We start from the raw sequence: 21,812 nt of genomic DNA on the forward strand, positions 1-21,812 counted from the left end.
TTCATCTAAGGAAATATTTTAATGAATACCGTGTTCGCTGAGGTTAAACACGATCAGGGAATTGGCCGTATACTATTTAATTTATATTATTTCTAAGTAAAGGACATTCCAGTTATTACAGCCGGTTTATTAAGAACTTCATGGAGTGCGAGAGAGCCATGTTGATGGTCCCAATCCCCCAGTCTAATGATTTGAGTAGAATGGCAAAAAAAGTAAAAGAAATTAAATTAAAAGAAAATCATAGAATTGTCTTGAACCCGCAGGAATTCCTTGAATGTTATCCGAGTTGTGCACCTCATTTAACCTGAGGGATCTCTTATACCTGATTAGCACCGTGTACTGTACAGTTTAATTTGTGCTGATTTCGATTATTGAACAGTCCCTCTCATCGCTGCCAATAAATGGAGAATTGACCAGTTCATGGCCCGCTTCAGTGGAAGATAAAGCATTTATTCTTGTGATATTGTGTAATATGCCGTGTAATATGTAATATCCTGTGTTCCCAATACCAGTGAATGGTAGACAGCCGGTGGCCATTAAAATTAGCTGCAGTGATTTGGATGCTGAAGGATAACTGTGCTGATCTCCGTGTCCGTTCTGATTCATTAACTTCTTACGTTTAATATAATTAAATTTTACGTTTCTGTGTAAACTTACTGTTTAATTATCAGGCAGACGGGTTTCTTTAGCCTCTAATTTTCAAAGGGCTGTCAGAGGGTCAGGGGCAGTTCGAGAAATGCAATGAGAGACATTGTATAATGTAAGGAGATTTTTCTTATCTCCGGACCCAAATTGTACAGCGATAGCCACCCACACTGTAAATAGAATCATTTTGTTCATCCCCCGCATTTAGTTACATAAATCAATAATAATTCCTATGACTGATGATACTTTATTGTGGTAATGAGATAGAGACCCGGAGTTGCTGCAAAACAGACTGACATTCCCTTTATTCCCTGATAATATAATTTATTTTTTTTGGTTCAACGCCTTGTGAAGTGGTGTAGAAATAAATGGGCTTAATTTTCAATGGAATTATATTTTTATTAACAGATGCTCAACTGTAATTTCACCATTAGAACCACTGGCGACATTACAATAAATCCATTCAGCCAAATATCCCGATACAGGTAAAATGTCCACTTTTAACAATAACCTATTGTAAATATCTGAGTCCATTCTGTTGAGGGTGTGGAAGGTGGGGCGTGGATCCAGTCGCCGCCTCCACCAGGGAATCAACAGGCGGCGCCTGGAAACCCGCCCCCTTCTGCCGGGTATTTAAATACCGCTCACTGGGGCCGGAATCCAACAGTCCAGGAGCTGGTTTGTTCACTGAGTTCTGGACAGAACCATTTTCCCCAAATGACCAGAAGGATGAGGTCGGCGATTTCTCTCAGTTTGTTGCTGACTTTCTTATCCCGTGAGTAGTTTTTATTGTCCAAGTCTCTCACTGTTACTGTCTCAGTGTTAGTCTCTCTCTGGAATGTTACAGAGTCAGGAATCATTTCACCAGGATTAATCCTCGAGGTTTTTGATATATTTTTAACAGGTGTTCAGTCGGAGGTTGTGTTGACTCAGCCAGAGGCAGAGACCGGGCGTCCCGGAGGCTCCCTGAAACTGACCTGTAAAACCAGCGGCTTCGATCTTGGCAGTGCTTACACGGGCTGGATCCGACAGGTTCCCGGACAGGGGCTGGAGTGGTTGGTTAGCTACTATGCTTCATCCAGCAATTACTACGCCCCAGGAATTAAGAATCGATTTACTGCGTCCAAAGACACTTCAAGGAACATCTTCTCCTTGGACATGACGAGCCTGAAGACTGAAGACACCGCCATCTATTACTGTGCAAGAGACCACAGCGAGAGGAACCAGGGCTGGACCCGAACAAGAACAGATCGAGAGAAACTCAACAACTTCCATCATAACCTGACGGTCAGTTCTTGTTTTAAATGTAACATGAACTGTAATGATCAGGACCAGGCAACAAGCAGCTCCTGACATAAGTAGCACAGCAAACAGTAAAACTAGCAAATCAAACCAGTCGATGTAATGAACTGAGCTTTTGGCTGTGTTGATATATACTGGTAACAGTTTCCGCAATTACAGACCAGAATATAATGTTCATTTTAATATATCTGATACTTGGGGATGTCTCTTTTCGTTCAATTTTGTAAACTGCTGCATGAATTCTACTTCTAGATCAGAATTAAACGTCTATTGATGTGGATATTGAGATGCAGCACTGATCAGAGTGTGTGTGCAGTTTTTGTGCGTGTGTATTTCACTGTGATAATACTGGGGGTCACAGTGCTGTGCACAGCAACATCCTCATACAAAAACCTCAGAGAAGGAGTTTGTTCAAATTGGTGATCACTAACACAGCAGGAACGTCAAAGAAAATCATATTTAAATAAAATAATGGGTAGAGGTAATATTGGTTTGTGAAAAGATATAGCAGTCTTCCGCTTTGTGAGTGTTGACGGACACGCTAAATCCGCAAAGAGGTTTTGAAAGAATTCCAATCACATTGATAAGTATAATGACCAGTACAAGCCGAAATATCTCACTGATTCACTTTTAGGCGAGTGGGAATCAGGTTTTTGAGAGCGCAGTGAGATTAAATCTCTGTATTTACAGTTAACAGTGTGCCGCAGTATTTGACATGATGTGTCTCACTGTGATGGCTGGGATGGCACAGCAGTTACTGTCAATACAAAAACACCTCAGCACTAATTGAGTCTGCCTGGGTCAGTGTTCGCTTTTACAATCCTGCCATATTTACAGTGAAGTATTATTTATGTCCAGAACTGCCCAAAAAACATGGTTTAAGATGGAAAAGCTATGATAATTATGCATTCATCAGTTGGTGATTTCAATAACATGTTCATGTGTTACTTTGTGAATTATTAAACATGAGGATCATTGATGAATACCTAAAGATATCTACAAACGCAAATATAATTTCGTGAAGATTCACTGTGACTTTGCTTTGCCTCTGACTTATGAATATTTAAAGTAATGTTAGATTCTGTCTTTTTCGTGCAGGGCCAGTTATTGTATGGCACAGCCCAGGGAATGTAACACTGTGATTATTTCGACTACTGGGGACAAGGGACCATGGTGACGGTGACTGCAGGTAAGAACCACACGTTTATTTATTGATTGTATTACTTGAGTCTATGCTTTATATTTTTGTCTATTTTAATAATTCATTCGTTCACTGAAACGTGGGTTTGGTGGATTCTGTATGCAGATTTGTTTTACAATGTTTCATGTGATTCTGCTTAACTTGAATTATATAATTCCGCTGTGTCTTGACAAAAAGTGCTGCTGAGGGATTCGGTCCCTAGTTGTTGTGATTTGGTGTTTATCTTCTGAGGATAATGTGTGGCCGGGCGACATGAAATATCTAACGTTTGTTAAAACAGTTTGACGTTTCTGCAATGTTTAATCTCGGTGACATCTAACACCTGCGGGTTTTACCATCTGTTGCACAAGGGTTTAAATAGGTTTGAAATCAAACCCAAAATGAACAAAATATGCTTAAGTTTCAATATTAATTTATTGAACATGTTCCGCCTACTCACAATGCTGTTGACATTATTCCATATTTCTGTTTAGTTTAATTATTCATTTATTTAGTGACGAGCGTGTTGCCTGGATCCGATATTGAGATTTTCTTGCAATGTTACATTGGATTCTGTTGGAAGTGTTTGTACAATTGAGCTGGTTCTCCATGAAACGGGTTTCAGCCCCTCAGTGATGTGATTTGGTGTTTTTCTCCTGAGGAGATTGTGTGTCTGGATGACTTTGAATTAGTAGAATTTGTGAAACGGTTTGGCGGTTCTGCATTGTTTCTGCATTGTTTAAACTCGGTGACATTGAGCGGTTGCACGTTTTGTGATTGAATGGAAACAGCCTACGCGTTTGTATCTGCTTGAAACACGATTGTAGGCAGAAAACAGACAGGTTTCAGAAATTGGAAAAAAGCGTTTAAAGATGTGTTAGAACATTTTGTCTTTATTTTAAGTGATAATTGCAGATTAAACTAAACCATGGATTATGACGCTCATTCAGAACATAATTCGTTATTGCAATCAGAAACTATATAATTAACAAGTTTTCAAGTTGTAGAGTAAAATTCATACAATTCAAACAATTATAATGTGGTTATATTTCTCCATGTTGGCTGAACAGATTTCATATTAACCTAATTGATCATGAATCGCCTTTCACAATTCTGCTGTGCACTGCGCACAATTAACATGATCGGGAAAGTTTTTAGGCTGGAAACATTTTGTGATTATGCATGAAAAAATTTCAATAAGAATATACTGATTCTACAGATTTGGTCAATTTAACAAGGAATTTTGAATTATTTTTTTATATCCCCGATAACGTTTGCATTGACTTAAAGAGGAGTTTGACATTGCAGTTTGGCAATATGTCTATCTGGTTATTACATTCTTTCTGTGCAGCCAAAACCATATTATTCCTTCGATGTTATTGGGATTTGGAGAGCGAGACAATTGTCACTAATCTAATCTTAGGCAGCTTTCTGTGGGGAGGGGGTGCGGGGTGGGGGGGGGGGGGGGTGGGGGTGCAGGGGGTGAATTCGCTGTCAGTAAATAAATTGTTCGTACATTCTTTTTTGAACTGTAGGAAGGTGCAGACTGCATATGAATAGAGATTGACAAGGAAAAGCTTGAAATTAGAACAGATTAATTTAATTGCAAACATTAATGTTAGTTTTGAATTTAATAACAGCATCCTGTCTACCATAGCTGTGCTGTACACAGGATAGGATTATAGGAGAAGAACAGATTATATCTGAGATTCATGCTTAATTCCTATTAAATATTAAATTGAAGAACAAAATCTCGATTCAATTTGCTGATTATATTTCAGTGGCGCAGATGATCTGAATGAATTGTTCTCATCAAGTTTTATATTGATCAATTTGGATCTTCTTTCAATGAACAATATGTTTGATAATTAAATTATAGGGATTGTTATCTAGGAAGCAATTTTATTGATAATAAGTAACTGCCAGGAACATTTTTTTACATATAGTTTGGAGTTAAGACAAGCTTCCTTCAGCAAACAGATGATGTTACAGCTCATAGACACTTAATGTGATGTGACCCCGGCCAGATTTCAAAGTATTTCAAATATTCCACTGATAAATTCGCCCTGTGAATTATTCGATGAGAATAGATGGAATTTATGATTTCTCAATGCGTTCACAAACACACATAGCTTACAATATTGTTGATTAAAACAGAGCAGAAGTAAAAGCAAAATAGTAAATCGTGCTTAGATTTAAGTAAAATTGATACACTTGCCTGAATGTTGCCATCTAGCAATTTGAAGTTTATTGTTTAACATTGCTTCAGTATCAGGTTGATTTAAATAAACCCCAGTTATTTCACAAAGTCCCAGGGAGAAACAAGTTTTCAATTTTTGAAAACCATTTTTAATATTATAGAGTAGAAATCAGCTGACAAGAAAATGAATTGACAATAACAAGATAATTAGCTTACAATATAATATTAGTGATAATTAATTCAACATAAATCTGCTCCAACAATTAAGTAGTATACTGGTCATTATAGTGAATGCAAAATCTCAGTGGAGAGAATTTTTAATTGTATCCAAAATGAATTTAGAAAAGAATACTTTTCTTACTTAGCTGTGCTCAGCTCGATAAGGTGTTTCGCCTCGAAGTTTTTATTGATTCTATTCATACCTAAATCAGATCAAATCAGCGGGTAATCGGTTTTCAATGTGAATGTTTCCTGATTTGTTTAATTCTTACACTGTCATTGAGTCTCTCAAATTATCCTGAATCTGTAATATTTGCTGTGCTCATTTTCAGGGTAACTTAAATCCTATATTATTTGGAGATTTGAGACAGATCAGGGAGAATTAGATGGACTTAAAAGGGAATTTTGAAATGAAAATCAGATTAATTTCAAAGAAGTTGTGGAATAATTGTAGTAAATTGACCGTTGATCAATTGGAATTAAACAGCTTGAATGAAATGGACAGATTGAACAGATCTATCTGCTGGGAACTCGTTTGTTGCATCATTTGTGTCTGTTCTGTTTCTGTGCGCGTGGTCACTGTGTTGGAACCAGGAATCTTCCTGGCTGGTTGTAATCCTTCTGGTTCACTCTCTTGGATTTCAAGAAATGCAATTTGATTTATTTCTTCAAAAAACTTGTATTTGTGAGAAATGTGAAAGTTTGACTTTTTGACCAGGCGCCTCAGAAATGAGATGCCCAACCCATTGTGACAGTCAGAAAGGACAATTCAGAAACGACAGACAGACTGTCGAAGGAGATTTGGTCGATTTTAAGCCAGTGATGCATGTATCTTGGGAGTGTTCGGTTAGGCAATGCAGAGAGGAGTTTTATCCTATTTTAATCCGTGCTGTAGCAGTCCTTGACCTATTTAGTTGGACAGTGTGGAGTAAGAAATTAGCCTGTATCTTATTTTTAATCCTGTCATAGGATGTTGAGGTCGCTGGCAAGGCCAGCATTTGTTGTCCATCCCTAATTACACCTTGAGGAAGTGTTGAAATGCCGACTCCTTGAATACTACAGGTACACTCACAGTGCTGTTAGGAAAGGAGCTCCAGGATTTTGACGTATTCACAGTGAAGGCACAGCGATATCGTTCCAAGTCAGGATGGTGGGTGCCTTGGAGGGGAGCGTACAGGTGGCGGTGTTCCCAAGCACCTGCTGCCCTTGTCCTTCTAGTTGGGAGAAGTTGCGGGTTTTGAAGGTGCTGCTGAAGGAGCCTTAGCGAGTTGCTGCAGTGCATCCTATATATGGTACACACTGCAGTCGCTGTGCGTCTGTGGGGGAGGGTGTAATTGTTTCAGGTAGTGGATGGGGTACCAATTCTGTGGGCTGCTTTGTCCCGGATAGTATCGAGTTTCTTGGGGTTTTTTGAAGTTTCACTCATTGAGGTAAGTGAAATCTATTCCATCCCAGTCCTGACTTGTGCCTTGTATATGGTGAGTTGTCTTTGGGCAATAGGAGTTGAATTACTCGCCAGAGAATTCCAAGCCTCTGACCGCCTCTTGCAGCCACAGCATTTATATCAAAACCGGATTGAACCCTCTCCTAGGCATATTTGATAGGACAATGTGGAGGGAGTTTTATTTTATATCAAACCGGTGCTGTACCTGACCCGGAGTGTTTGACAGTTGAGTGGAGAGTTGGCTTTCTGTTGAATCCCACCCTTGCAGCTGATGAGAGGAGTGTACTGGGGGAGGAGTGGGGGCTTTAATCCATATCTTAACTTGTCCTGTTACTGACCTGAGAGTCTTCTCCCTGCAGAGGTCAAACAAACTGAATCAGCATCGAACTAACTGGCTGTGAGTTCTCGAGCCAGATCTGTGAAAATAAATTGTTCCATTGCTCGGTTGAAATGACGAACGTTAATTGTTTTTAACAATATTTCTGGAGAGAACATGTATAAATTTTAATGACTTAATTATGTTTCAGCATTTTGAGTATCAGAAAATCATTGAACGTGAGTGAGCTGAACTTGAGCACAATTTCAGAACAAACAGAATCAGGAGTGACAGTGAGGCTCCAGAGAGCAGCGCCTGTTCTGATCTGATCAGAGGCTGCGAGTTATTTAAACGATTGAAATGGACAATGACCAGGCTCCCGCTCCAAACAACCAGCCGCGGGGGATTTGGGGAAAAGGAGCCACCATCAAAAACTGAGTCATTCGATTGCCGCCTGCAGGGCATGAATGACAGAAATGAGAGAATGAAGAGGATATCGGCCCTTCGATCCTGCCCTCCATTCAGTAAGATCATGGCTGATCTACCTCGACACACTCAGTCTCTTAACCACACACCCTCACTCGCTCACTCTCTCTGTCATGCATGCTCTCTTTGTCACACACACACACACACTCTCACATTCTCCCTCTCACACTCAAATTCTCTTTAACATGCACACACTCTGTCTCTCACACATTGCCTCTCTCCTTCACACACACTCTCACACAGACACTCACATTCTCTCATACACATACTCTCTCAACTATACACACTCTCACACACGTGCACACTATCTCTCTCACAGACACATGCACTCTTTCTTTCTCACACATGCACTCTCTCTCTCACACACACACACTCTCTCTCACACACACACACGCACACTCCTTTACGCACAACCACTCTCTCTCTCACATACATGCACCCTCTCTCCCACACACATACACACTCTCACACATGCACACACTTTCCATTCTCTCTGTCACACACACAGAAACACAAACACATTCCCTCTCACACACACACTTGTTCTCTCACACATGCACTCTCTCTTATTCTCTCTCTCTCTGACACAAACACTGGCTCTGTCTTTCACACACTCTTTCTCTCCCACACACTTTCTCTCACACATTTATACTACCAATCACTCACACCCCTACACACTCTCTTTCTCTCTCTCTCTCTCTCTCTAACTCTCACACGCACACAGTCGCTCTCTCACACACACACACACAGCAGCTCTCTCTCACACACACATACTCTCTCTCACACACATTTCTCTATCTCAGACACTCTCACACTTATACTCCCTATGACACGCACAGAAAAACACACTCTCCCCCTCTCACACAATCTCTCTTTCTCTCTCTCTCTCTCTCCCACACTCAAAAGCACACGCAGTCTTTCTCTCCCACACACACATTCTCCATTTCACACACTCTCACAATTAAACTCCCTATCTCACACACACACACACTCAGTCTCTCTCTGTCTCTGTCTCTCTCTCTCTCTCTCTCAAAAACACACATACACTTGCATGCACTCTCTCCCTCTCTTTCTCTCTCACACACACACACATTATCACACACAGAAGTGGGCTGAAAATACTAATTGCAGAATGAAAATCCGTTAAGCTGCATGCATGTTCATTGCTCCATTTCTGAGGACCTGTTGTGTAAAATGAAATTACACAGGTGACATCACTATATATGTGGAGAATTTCCAAGTGTTGAACCAAACATATAGAAACAAAAAAAAGGGAGAGATGTGGCGGACCACAGCCGCCAGGATCCCCAACACTGGTGCACACTTGGTGCAAGAAGCCTGCACGGCCCATCCTGGTTTTGCTGTAACCATCTCCTCCAGCCCCCTCAGTCTGCCTATTCTCGCACTGACACGGGTTTCTCAAAGAAAGGCATCGGCATTAAAGCAGCTGGCCAGCGATCTACACTGCTGCCTGACTTTACACAGCCAGTGTTGCTGAAAGCTGATCAATATGGAGCATCGGGACAGGATCGATGGAGAGGAAGAGGAGGATGTGGAGGTGGTGGAGCCGAATGGAGGTGCCCCCAGCTCGGCTGTGGACAACAGGAAATGGAAAGCTGAGCCGGAGCAGAAAATCATCCGGAGAAACATCGCCTTGATGAGCCTGCAGCACCTAGGCATCGTCACTACCCACAATCACTCACCCTCACTCACTCACTCACTCACCCTCACTCCCTCATACTGACTCACTCACCCTCACTCACCATCGCTCACTCACTCACACTCGCTCACACTCACTCACTCAACCTCACTCACTCACTCACTCACCCTCACTCACTCACCCTCACTCACACACCCTCGCTCCCTCACCATCATTTCTTCACCCTCACTCACTGGCCCTCACTCACTGGCCCTCACTCACTGACCCTCGCTCACCCACAGTCACTCACTCACCCTCACTCCCTCACCCTCACTCCCTTGCCCTTCCTCACTCGCACTCCTCACTCACCCACCCTCACACACCCTCATTCATCCACCCTCACCCACCTTCACACACCCTCATTGACTCACCATCAATTACTCACTCACCCACCATCACTCACCCTCACTGACCCTTACCCACCCAGCTTCATTCACACTCATCCACCCGCCCTCACATACCCACTCACCGTCACTCACATACCCACCCTCACAGACCCACCAACCCTCACTCACCCGCTCATCTACCCTCATTCAAACACCCACCCTCATTCACTCATCCATCCTCACTCAACCACATTCAGACACCCACCCTCGCTCACTCACCACCCACCCTCACTCACTCCTTCACTCACCCACGCACCCTCACGCAATCAGCCACCCACCCTCACTCTGTCACTCAGCCACCCTCACTGTCAATCATGCACACGCTCACTTACTAGATCACTTTTCCTAAATTGGTGTGTGGGAGGGCGGGAACTGCGGGGAATAGAGACCTGGAAGCGAGGCCTGAATCCTCACAGTGTCAGAAAGTGGAGCATGGCCTAATGGAGTGATGAGCGTCGGTGGAAAGGTCAGAGAGCCTGGCGAAAGCGCAGGGACCCGTGGAGTAAGTGCAGAGAGCTGGGGGCAAAGGGCAAAGAGGCGGGGGGGATAGGGCAGAGAGAGGGGGTGGAGGGCATGGCAGGGAAGCCGAGTAGGAAGGGCAGAGAGGCGGGAGGGGGAATGGGCAGAGAGGAGGGAGAGGGAAAGGGCAGAGAGGGTGGAGGGGGGAAGGACAGAGGGGCGTGAGGGGGAAAGGGCAGAGAGGCGGGAGGGGGAAAGGGCAGAGAGGCGGGAGGGGGAAAGGGCAGAGAGGGTGGAGGGGGAACGTACAGAGGGGCGGGAGGGGAAAGGACAGAGAGGGTGGAGGGGGAAAGGACAGAGGGGCGGGAGGGGGAAAGGGCAGAGGCGGGAGGGGGAAAGGGCAGAGAGGCGGGAGGGGGAATGGGCAGAGAGGAGGGAGAGGGAAAGGGCAGAGAGGGTGGAGGGGGGAAGGACAGAGGGGCGTGAGGGGGAAAGGGCAGAGAGGCGGGAGGGGGAAAGGGCAGAGAGGCGGGAGGGGGAAAGGGCAGAGAGGGTGGAGGGGGAATGGACAGAGGGGCGGGAGGGGAAAGGACAGAGGCGGGAGTGGGAAAGGACAGAGGGGCGGGAGGGGGAAAGGGCAGAGAGGGTGGAGGGGGAAAGGACAGAGGGGCGGAAGGGGGAAAGGACAGAGGGGCTGGAGGGGGAAAGGGCAGAGAGGCGGGAGGGGGAAAGGGCAGAGAGGCGGGAGGGGGAAAGGGCAGAGAGGCGGGAGGGGGAAAGGGCAGAGAGGCGGGAGGGGGAAAGGGCAGAGAGGCGGGAGGGGGAAAGGGCAGAGGGGCGGGAGGGGGAAAGGGCAGAGAGGGTGGAGGGGGAAAGGACAGAGGGGCGGAAGGGGGAAAGGACAGAGGGGCTGGAGGGGGAAAGGGCAGAGAGGCGGGAGGGGGAAAGGGCAGAGAGGCGGGAGGGGGAAAGGGCAGAGAGGCGGGAGGGGGAAAGGGCAGAGAGGCGGGAGGGGGAAAGGGCAGAGAGGCGGGAGGGGGAAAGGGCAGAGAGGCGGGAGGGGGAAAGGGCAGAGAGGCGGGAGGGGGGAGAGCAGAGAGGCGGGAGGGGGGAGAGCAGAAGGGGAAAGGGCGAGGGGCAGAGGGCTGGGGGAAAGGACAGAGAGGCGGGAGGGTCAAGGACAGGGAGGCGGGGGGTGGGAAGGGCAGAGAGGGGGAGGGGGGAAGGGCAGAGAGGCCGGTGGGTGGGGGGAAGGGCAGAGAGGCCGGTTGGAGGGGGGAAAGGGCAGACAGCCGGGGGAAAGGTCAGAGAGCAGTGGAATAAGTGCAGAGAGCTGGGGGAGAAATGGCAGAGAGGCGAGGGGGAAAGGGCAAAGTTGCGGGGGGGGAAAGGCAAAATGCCGGGGCGGAAAGGGCAGAGAGACCGGAGGGGAACGGGCAGAGAGCCAGGGGTTTAAGGGCAGAGAGGCGGAGGGTGGGGGAAGGGCAGGGAGGCGGGCGAAAGCGCAGAGAGCCGGGCTATAGCGGGGAGATCCGGGCGAAAGCAGTTGCGAGCCGAGGCCCCAGGCACCCTGGGCTCCAGTCTCTCTATCTCTCTCTCTCTCTCTCTCCCTCATTGTCTCTCCTCCTCCTGAAATCCTTTCCATTCCCGGGGAAAGGCACTCAGTACCTGGCATAAAAGGGAGAGAATGTCTCTGTGCGCTTCCCCCCGGCTCCCTGCGCCTTTCTCCAGCGGGTGTTCGCTGCCCCTCCAATCACAACCTGTTTGTCTCCCACTTTTACTGCTGATAGGCTGACTAGCGGGCCTATCAGCAGCGAACGGGGTAGAAAACTCGCCTGTGATTGGAGGAGCAGCTCCTTCCAGAAATCTTGAACTCCACTTACCCGCCTTACCAGCATTTTGAACAACGGCTCCAGGGTCCAGATAGAGGGGCTTCGGGGGCTCTTATCCAGCCACGGGACACGGATTGGACAAGCCTGTAATAAAGGAAAATAAGAAAATGGGCAGAGAAGTTGGCCAAATATCTTGGCCTTAACGAGGTGGTTGCTAAAATAGCAGAGGCATTGGTTTTAACTTTCCAAACTCCCCTAGATTGTGGAAAGGTCTCATCAGATTGGAAAATAGAGAATGAGGCTTTTATATCAAATAAAGGAGGTAAAGGGAAAGCAAGAATCGACAGGCCAGTTAGTTTAACATCTGTCTGAGCGAAAATGCTGGAATCTATTATTAAGGATCCTATCACGGGTCACTAAGAAAATCCAAATGCTATTATGTAGATCCATCATGGTTTTGTGACAAGTGCAGTGCCACAGGGATCAATGCTGCGGCCTCAACTATTTACAATTTATATCAATGACTTGAATGAAAAGACTGAATGAATTTGCTAAATTTGCTGATGACACAAAGATAAATAGGAAAGTAAGTGGTGAAGAGGGGATAAAGTACAGCAAAGGGATATAAATAGGTTATCGGAGTGGGCAAAAAATGACAGATGCCGTATAATGTGGGAAAATATAAACTTGTCCAGTTTGGCAGGAAGAATACAAAAGCAGCATATTATTGAAAAGGAGAGAGATTGCAGAACCCTGAGGTACAGAAGGATGTGGATCCCTTGGTGCATGAATCACAAAATGTTACAATGCAGGAACAGCAAGTGATGAGGAAGGCAAAGGGGGTGTTGTCATTTATTACAAGGGGAATAGAATATAAAAGTAAAGATGTTTTGCTATAGTTTAACAGGGCGTCGATGAGACCTCGTCTGAATTACTGTGTACAGATTTAGTTTCCTTTAAGAAAGGATATAAAAGCATTAGAAGCTGTTCAGAGAATATTCATTCAAATGATACTGGGAGGTGTCGTCGGTTAACTTATGAGGAAAGTTTGGGTAGGCTGGGTCTGTATGTATTGGAGTTTAGAAGAATGGGTGCTGATATTATTGAAACATATAAGGTCCTGGGGGAAATTGACAGGGTGGATGCTGAAAGGATGTTTCCCCTTGTGGGAGAGACGAACGATAGGGAACACAGTTTAAAAATAAGAGGTCTCCCATTCTGGCAGAAATGAGGAGATTTTATTTTTCTCTCAAAGGGTAGTGAAAGTTTGGAACTCTCTTCACCAGAGTGCGATGGAGGAGAAGTCATTAATATTTCAAGGCAGAGGTAGAGAGATTCTTCATTGACAAGGGAGTCAAAGGTTAGCGGAGAATAGGCGGGAATATGGAGTTAACGCCACAATCAATCAGCTATGATCAGAGTGAATGGTGGAGGAGGCTCAAGAGGCAGAATGGCCTACTCCTACTCCTGATCCGCATATTCACATGTACATACAATTGGAAAATGTCGTACTTACTGTAACTGGTATTCAGTTTAGAGTTCTATGGTCATTATATAGGTACCATTACAAAGGTACTTTCGAAGGGTCTTTGCTATTCTTTGTTTTGGGGGGACGTGGAGAGGGGAGGGGGCATCAGCCAATTTGAACAGAGCCAATTTCCAAACTGCAATGATATGAATGACGAGACAATTTCTCTATCACCAAGTGCTGTTGTTTGAGAAATAAATGGTGGCGAAATAATGGGGGAAATCCTCTGCTTTTCCATCTTAATCCACTGAAAGGTACGTCATTCAGATGACATCTAAATGTTCTATTTTAGTCATGGGATAGAGGCGGAAAAAGAGGTGTGGGTTTCTAAAGAGGGAACCGACAGATGGGGATCACCAAATGATGGAAATAATAAATGATCAAATGTGGATGTGGGTTTTAGTTGGAATATATTAGGATATGTTTAGAGTTATAGTCAAATTTTGAGTTGTTTGGTTACTTAATGATCACAAATCACAGAGTCTAACTATTTCAATCGGCCATTCTTTCCCAGCGACACCGTCTTCGCCCACTCTCTACAGCCTGGTCTCCTCCTGTCAGCAACACAACCCCGAAGGCTCCGTCACCTACGGCTGTTTGGCGATGGACTACTCCCCAGAAATCACCAGCCTGATCTGGAAGAAAGATGGGCAGCAGATCACCACTGGATTTAAGACTTACCCGTCAGTGAGAAACCAGAAGGGAACCTTCACCCTGAGCAGCCAGTTAACCATCACCGAGTCAGAGGGAGAATGCAGCAAAATCAAGTGTGAGGTTCGACACAGCGGTTCAGACAAGAGCATTGGAATGCAATGTAAGTGTTGGGGAACCTGTGAGAAACAGAAAGACTGTGATTAACCTGTATAGGGCCTTGGTTATAACACATTTATAGTGCTCTGCATAGATTTGATCCCTGCAAATTCTAGGGTTAGTGTCTATTAACGGAAAAGAACCTATTAAAATATAGGAATTAATTGTGTCTGTTATCAATTTCTTCTCCCAGAAATGTTTAACCTGTGTTTCTTGAAGGTCCTCCTGACATCGTCCCTCCAACTATTCTCCTCACCGTGAGTTCCCGGGAAGAAATCACAACCAACAAATTTGCCACCGCCGTCTGTTCAATCATCGATTTCCGACCAAATCCAATCACCGTGAAGTGGCTGAACAATGGACAACCCATGGATTCAGGAATTGTCACCTCTCCCGCCTTTGAAGTGAACGGGAACTTCTCGGCGACCAGTCGGCTGAAAGTCTCCGCTGGGGAATGGTTCAGCGACGCGGTCTATACCTGTCAGGTCACTCATCAAGGGGTCACCCAAAGTCGAAACGCCACCAAGTGTGAGGGTAAGAAATACAAACCGGGGAAGCAATAGATCATTCTGCTCTCCGATGTTAATCAAATCAGGAATTTATTGCAGTTAGTAGACGGAACAACTTCTAATTTACTATCATGTAGTTATTGTTTAATTCCGATGTAAGGGCTGCATTCGGATTGTTCACCATTCAGGATTTTATCACGTCACGTCTCTGCATTAACGTCATAGAGTGAGTGAGGTGGACTTGACATTAGCTTGACCCTGAGTCAGCTGATCATATTTGGAGAGGCAGAAGGTGTCTGGAACCCTTCACTGGTAACAGCTTCGGGATAGAGTGTTGGAAAGTGCATCCACCCTATTTATAAAACGGCTTTCAGTACTGCATTCCAGGGCCCAGGAATGGTATATTTGTATTGGGTCTGGGGCAACGCAGATTCATGAGAATGTTACCGGGGCTGAAGGACTTAAATTATGAGAACGATTTACACAGACCAAGCTGGTTTTCCATTGTGTAAAGAAAATTAAAGACGATATTTAGAGGTTGATATGTCCAAGGTGATTTTCTCCTTCAGGGAGTGAAGACTGAATACTGCTGTCCTGCTCCTGAAGGTGAAACTTTGGTTGATTTTTATTTCTGTCTCATAGGTGATACCCACTGCCCCAACGATCCCACAATTACTCTACTGCCACCGCCAATAGAACAGGTCTTACTGGAGGCGACCGTGACCTTAACCTGCATCGTTTCTAATGCTCCTTATGGAGTCCTCGTGTCCTGGACACAAGAAAAGAAGCCTTTGAAATCAGAGATTGCCGTCCAACCGGGAGTGGATCCCGACAGCGTGGTCAGCAACGTAAACATCTCGACACAAGCCTGGCTGAGTGGGGCTGAGTTCTACTGCGTGGTGAGCAATCAGGATCTGCCGACTCCTTTAAGAAGTTCTATCCACAAGGAACCAGGTGAGCGGTGAGATTGAAGCAATAAGTAGTTCAATGTGTCTATTTCCAGTGTAAGTGTAAGAATCAATATTTACTATTCAGTGTATTTATGGTCCACTCTGATTCGCAATTTCGCCAACTAAACGCTCTGGGCCTGTGGACTTTCAGGGGGAAATTGATAAGTAGATGAATGAACAATGAATTGAAGGCTGTGCCATTGGGTTTAGATGAAGCAAGATGGGAGGAGCCTGGTGCGAAGCTGAAACACCAACATAGACCAGTTGGGCAGAATGGCCTGTTTCTGTGCTGTAAACTTTGAGAAACTTTCTAGTCCAACCCCATAAGTTCTCAGGGAAAAGGATTGTGTCCACCTCTGCTCCGAGCTGGAAAAACGGACAGATCCCAAAGTATTTTATTTATTAATTCATGGCATGTGGGCGTCGCTGGCTGGGCCAGAGTTTATTGCCCATCCCTAATTGCCCTTGAGAAGGTGGTGGTGAGCTGCCTTCTTGAACCGCTGCTGTCCATGTGGTGTAGATTCACCCACAGTGCTGTTAGGGAGGGAGTTCCAGGATTTTGATTCAGCTATAGTGAAGGATCGGTGATATATTTCCAAGAAGTGGATAATGAAACCCCTTAATATTCATCACAAAACACGTTTCTCTCACATCTAACCAGCGGTTTCATTGTCTACGAAAGTATCCAGTTTATTGACATTTATTGTACATTTTCTGCAGCCATCGGCCCGCGGGAACCGTCCGTGTCTGTCCTCCTGCCCTCGGCAGAAGATGTCTCCGCTCAGAGATTCGTCTCCCTCAGCTGCTTAGTGAGAGGTTTCTCCCCGCGAGAGATCTTCGTCAAGTGGACCGTCAATGACAAGCCGGTGAATCCCGGGAACTACAAGAACACCGAGGTGGTGGCGGAGAACGGCAATCGCTCCTTCTTCATGTACAGCCTGTTATCCATTGCAGCGGAGGAGTGGGCCAGCGGCGCTTCTTACTCCTGTGTGGTGGGACATGAAGCGATCCCCTTGAAGATCATCAACAGAACGGTTGATAAATCCAGCGGTAAACCGAGTTTTGTGAACATTTCCCTTGCACTGATGGACACCGTTAATTCGTGTCAATGAGAATCTCTCGGTTACATGTCAAACTTCAATAAAAAAAATAATAAAGTCCTTTTCTCCAATCGTGATTTAAATTCACAATCGCTTAATTAATGTCGTTTTCCACTTTTGCTAATGTTAGACCTGTTTAGTTAAAATCGGATATTTACAGGGCTCACACCCAAGTCTTGTACATCCAGTGCTCGCAGCTCAGATACACCCTGGGTTAGAGACAGAGTAAAGCTCATTCATTACGGGATTCTGCAAAATAACCTCACCAACTCTCCTCCCACTGAGGAGAAATCTGACCATTCCCATTTCTGACAAACAAACACAGCACATTTAGATCTTGGTGTTGCTGCTTCTCTTGTTGTCCATCCCTTTAAAATGGATGTCAGCTTTAAGCTGCTGCACCACACCCACTGGGAACTGAAGTGGGGTCACACAGAAACATGTCCCAACAATCCCCCATCAGGGAGAGGGGGAAGGAAAATTGTTAACCTACTTTACCCCCAACTTCCCCAACAGAGAGCAGGGGAGGGGAAATTGTTACCCCACTGTACCCACTTCCTCAACAGAGAGAGGGGGAGGGGAGATTGTTAACCCACTGTACCCCACTTCTCCAACAGAGAGAGGGGGAAGGGAAATTGTTAACCCACTGTACCTCTTCCCCAACAGAGAGAGGGGGAAGGAAAATTGTTAACCCACTGCACCCCCTCACTTCCCCAACAGAGAGAGGGAGAGGAGAAATTATTAACCCACTGTACCCCCACTTCTCCAACAGAGAGAGGGGGAAGGGAAATTGTTAACCCACTGTACCTCTTCCCCAACAGAGAGAGGGGGAGGGGAAATTGTTAACCCACTGTACCCCCACTTCCCCAACAGAGAGAGGGGGAAGGGAAATTGTTAACCCACTGTACCCCCACTTCACTAACTGAGAGAGGGGGAAGGAAAATTGTTAACCCACTGTACCTCCGCTTCCCCAACAGAAAAAACTGAAAGGAAAATTTTTAGCCAATTTTACCTCCACTTGCTAAACAGAAAGACGAGGAAGGCCATTAGTTAACCCGGTGTGTCTCCACCTTCTCAGCAGAGAGAACCGAAAGGGAAATAGCTTAGCCAACCAGACGGAGCAAAACTATTAACTCACTGGACTCTCAGTCCCCGAGCAGAGAATCTGGAAGGGAACGGGCCTTTGCTGTAAGGACCCAGTTACCAAGAGCAGAAGTCGGCTTCTCGCTTACTGGCCACAGGTTTTAAAGTCCCATCATGCTTAAAATGTTGTAAAATATATATTTATGCAACATAAATTTAAGAAGTTTTCACACTCTTGTTCCTGTTAATCTTATGCTAAGATTGAGTTCCCATCATCCGAATCTAAACTGGTTATTAAATCCTCCCTGGGTTGTTCAAGGTTCTGCCCCTGAATTTTATGAGGCAGATGGTTGATTGTTTGCATTCGTTCACCTGATATCACCTTGCACCTCACAGAAAACACGTTTATACAGAACATTGAAAATATTCACCAAAATTTTCACTATCAGGGTCAGACTCGGTCGTTGGGACCTGTTGAAACTCTGAAAAATAGTAAAAATGCACACAAGGGACACAAGTGGACGCACACAAACATACATACATACACGCATAGGCACAGACACGCAGATACAAACACACACAGTACAGGCAGACACACACACGCATACATACATAGGCACACACACACACACACACACACACACAGGCACAGACACACACACAAACACACACATAGACAAATACACATACGCGCACACACAAACACAGGCACAGACTCACAGACAGACACACACACACACGCACACACAATTGCACATAAACACAAATACACACACAAATGCAGGCACAGGAACACACATATACACAATCACACACACACACAAATACACACGTGCGCACACACATACACACGCTCACACACATATACACAATCTCACACACACAAACAGATAAAACCAGACAAGCAGACTCATACAAGGACACAAATATGCATCATCACACATTCACAATGACAGAAATACAGACAAAAAGGCACACACTATCATATACATTAAAACAAGTACATGGATACACATGAACACATGCACACACATGAGCATACGACACCCAGACAGACAAACACATAGAGGAACAGACTAACACATTCACAGGCACACATGTAGACACAAACATGAAACACGCATATACACACGAGAACACAAAAAACACACGTTAGTACGTATGAAAACATAAACACACATTGATACATAGTTTTAAATATCCATCAACACACAAATGCACACATTAAAAACTCTCTCTCTCTCTCACACACACACGCTGTGACACAGACATTAATATGCTGACACATACGTGGAACACAAAAAGAAACATTAACACATATTAGCAGACAAGAACGCATAAACACAGATAGTAATAAATAAACATAGATATCAATACATAAACACACACAATAACACACTCATACATACACATTGGCAAAAAAACAAAATGCACATGCAGACGCAGACACAAAAATGCACAAGTCAGCACTCATTGGCAAATGAACACAGCTCAATACTCATACATACATGTGAACACAGAAACAAAGGGTGATCAAGGCACGATATACTCATGCACACATATATAAAAGCTAAAGCATGACTCAAACGCCAGGCTATTGAAGAAGGTATAATTCAAATGCACTTTTTTAACCGATGTATTCTCCGGCAATTGTCCCTATTACATAATGATCCGAAAAGCACACTGAAACAATGTTCTTACTGAGAAACTGATTTAAATTAATGACGCACCAAACATTCCCATCACAAATAGACAACCAAGATGGGAACTCACATCCGAGATTTTAAAAAGCAACGTTCACAGTTTCCAAATAAGTTGCTCAATGAATCTCTCTCGATATCCATCAAATATTCTCCAATAATAGATCGTACGAAATTGTTCGAAAATAAACTGATACTGGAGATAATTTTCTATATTTTCCAACTCGGACTATACGAGGATTGTAAAGGAAGAGCAGCTGTGGAGATAGTTACAGAGATAGGTTGCTGAAATTCACGGGCTTAACTGTAGATATATATTGAACATTAAATTAGAGAATACATTAATAACTTAGGAAAGAGTAAAGAGTATATGTTTTAAAAGATATCCAAGATTAATAAACAACCTAATTATATTTCCTCGGTTATATCCTCGCAGATTCCACAGATCGCACCTGGATTGAAGACTCTGAGGATGATAACGGCAACATCTGGACAACCGCTTCCACATTCATCATCCTGTTCTTCCTGAGCATTTTCTACAGCACTGCCGTCACTCTGGTGAAGGTGAGAAGATTCAATCCATTCACACTTCAAACTGACAGAAGCGATTTGAAAAATCTCTCAATGTTTCATTGATTAAAACACTAACATAAATGTCCCACATTCTAAACATCTGCTTCATTATTTTATCCTCTTTTGCAGATCAAGTGACCAGTTGAAGTTTGGACGCCGTAGATTTTCCTCAGCCGTTTATTGAGATCTCTGTATTACGAATTTAAAATATGTCCTCTCGGTGAATCTAAAAATGAAATACCTTCAGTTCATGTTTCCGAATTTGTAACTAAGACAGTCATGGACGGTATTTCCGCTTCTCTGTTTGAAATGTGCGAGATAATTATGGCTGTGTTGTAATTGTAGCTTATAATTCCCCAGTAGTTTAAATTCCATGTGTAAATAAGTAGCTTTTCTCATTCCTCATTCACAATTATTCCCTTCCCTTTATGTTGAGCTCCTGTTTTCTCTTTCTGGTCTCTGTTACAGCTGTACATACAGTTGGCAGCTCAGAGCGAATGTGTTCTGTTCTCAGCGTGACTCAGTCATCATATTCAGTCCAGTTGACTTTAAAATAAACTTTTCTGCAAAATGTTCTCCGAAATTGTTAATAAATCATGAATGTGAAACGAACTGACTTTGCTGAACTCCTTTCCCCCAGGCCCATCGACACCGCTCCATTTCCCCTATTACACTGTTTCCTCCCCTTTCCCAGATTTTTTTTAACCATTCCTGTTTGGGATGTGAATCAAAAACAGAAAATGCTGGAAAAACTCAGCAGGCCCAACAGCATCTGTGGAGAAAAAAAAGAGTTAACGTTTCGATTCCTCATGACTCTTCTTCAGAGCCCAAGGTCCTTCAGTGAAAGAGTCACTGCGCCATCCAGCGACCCATCGGTGTTAATACACGTTTACCTCTGCCTTTTTATGGCAAACCCCAGAGCCAGGATGATTGCACAGCGAGGGGAACCTCGGTGATTTCACTCATACTCAGGCCTGTCACAGTCACATGTCAGGTAATTGTAAACAGCAGGGATCTGCTTCATCAGAGGCCCATACAGGACAGTATACGGAGGACGAAAGTTTCCTTTACACTGTCCCATCTAACACTCCCAGGGTCGGTGCAACAGGGGTTAAATAGGGAGTAAAAGTTTTTTTTATCTCTTTACCCTTTCATGAGGTGTGGGTGTCGCTGGCAAGGCCGCCCAGAACAGCCCGGCTTCCGAGGCCATTTCAGAGGGCAGTTAAGTGTCAGTCACGTTGCTGTCGACCTGGAATCACATATCGGCCAGGCCGGGTAAGGATGGCAGATTCCCTTCACTAAAGGACACTAGTGCAGCAGATGGATTTTTACGACAATCGGTGATAGTTGTCATGGTCACCATTACTGTGGCCTGTTTTCAATCCCAGGTT

The 21,812-nt window shown here is 44.5% G+C and overlaps 1 protein-coding gene and 1 gene segment (V, D, J or C); both read left to right on the forward strand.

Annotated features, from left to right (window-relative positions):
* LOC144697848 (uncharacterized) overlaps positions 1 to 21,812 on the forward strand; it is a 682,240-nt gene that overhangs the window by 625,272 nt on the left and 35,156 nt on the right. The window lies entirely within an intron of this gene.
* LOC144698398 (Ig heavy chain C region-like) lies at positions 1,314 to 20,940 on the forward strand. The segment is given in 9 exon segments: positions 1,314 to 1,420; positions 1,550 to 1,932; positions 3,085 to 3,136; positions 14,211 to 14,510; positions 14,726 to 15,040; positions 15,658 to 15,969; positions 16,686 to 17,069; positions 20,285 to 20,412; positions 20,890 to 20,940. Coding segments are annotated over 9 exon segments (1,983 nt in total).

This window comes from Cetorhinus maximus, chromosome 23 (genome assembly GCF_964194155.1).
Source record: "Cetorhinus maximus chromosome 23, sCetMax3.hap1.1, whole genome shotgun sequence".
Taxonomy (NCBI): Eukaryota; Metazoa; Chordata; class Chondrichthyes; order Lamniformes; family Cetorhinidae; genus Cetorhinus; species Cetorhinus maximus.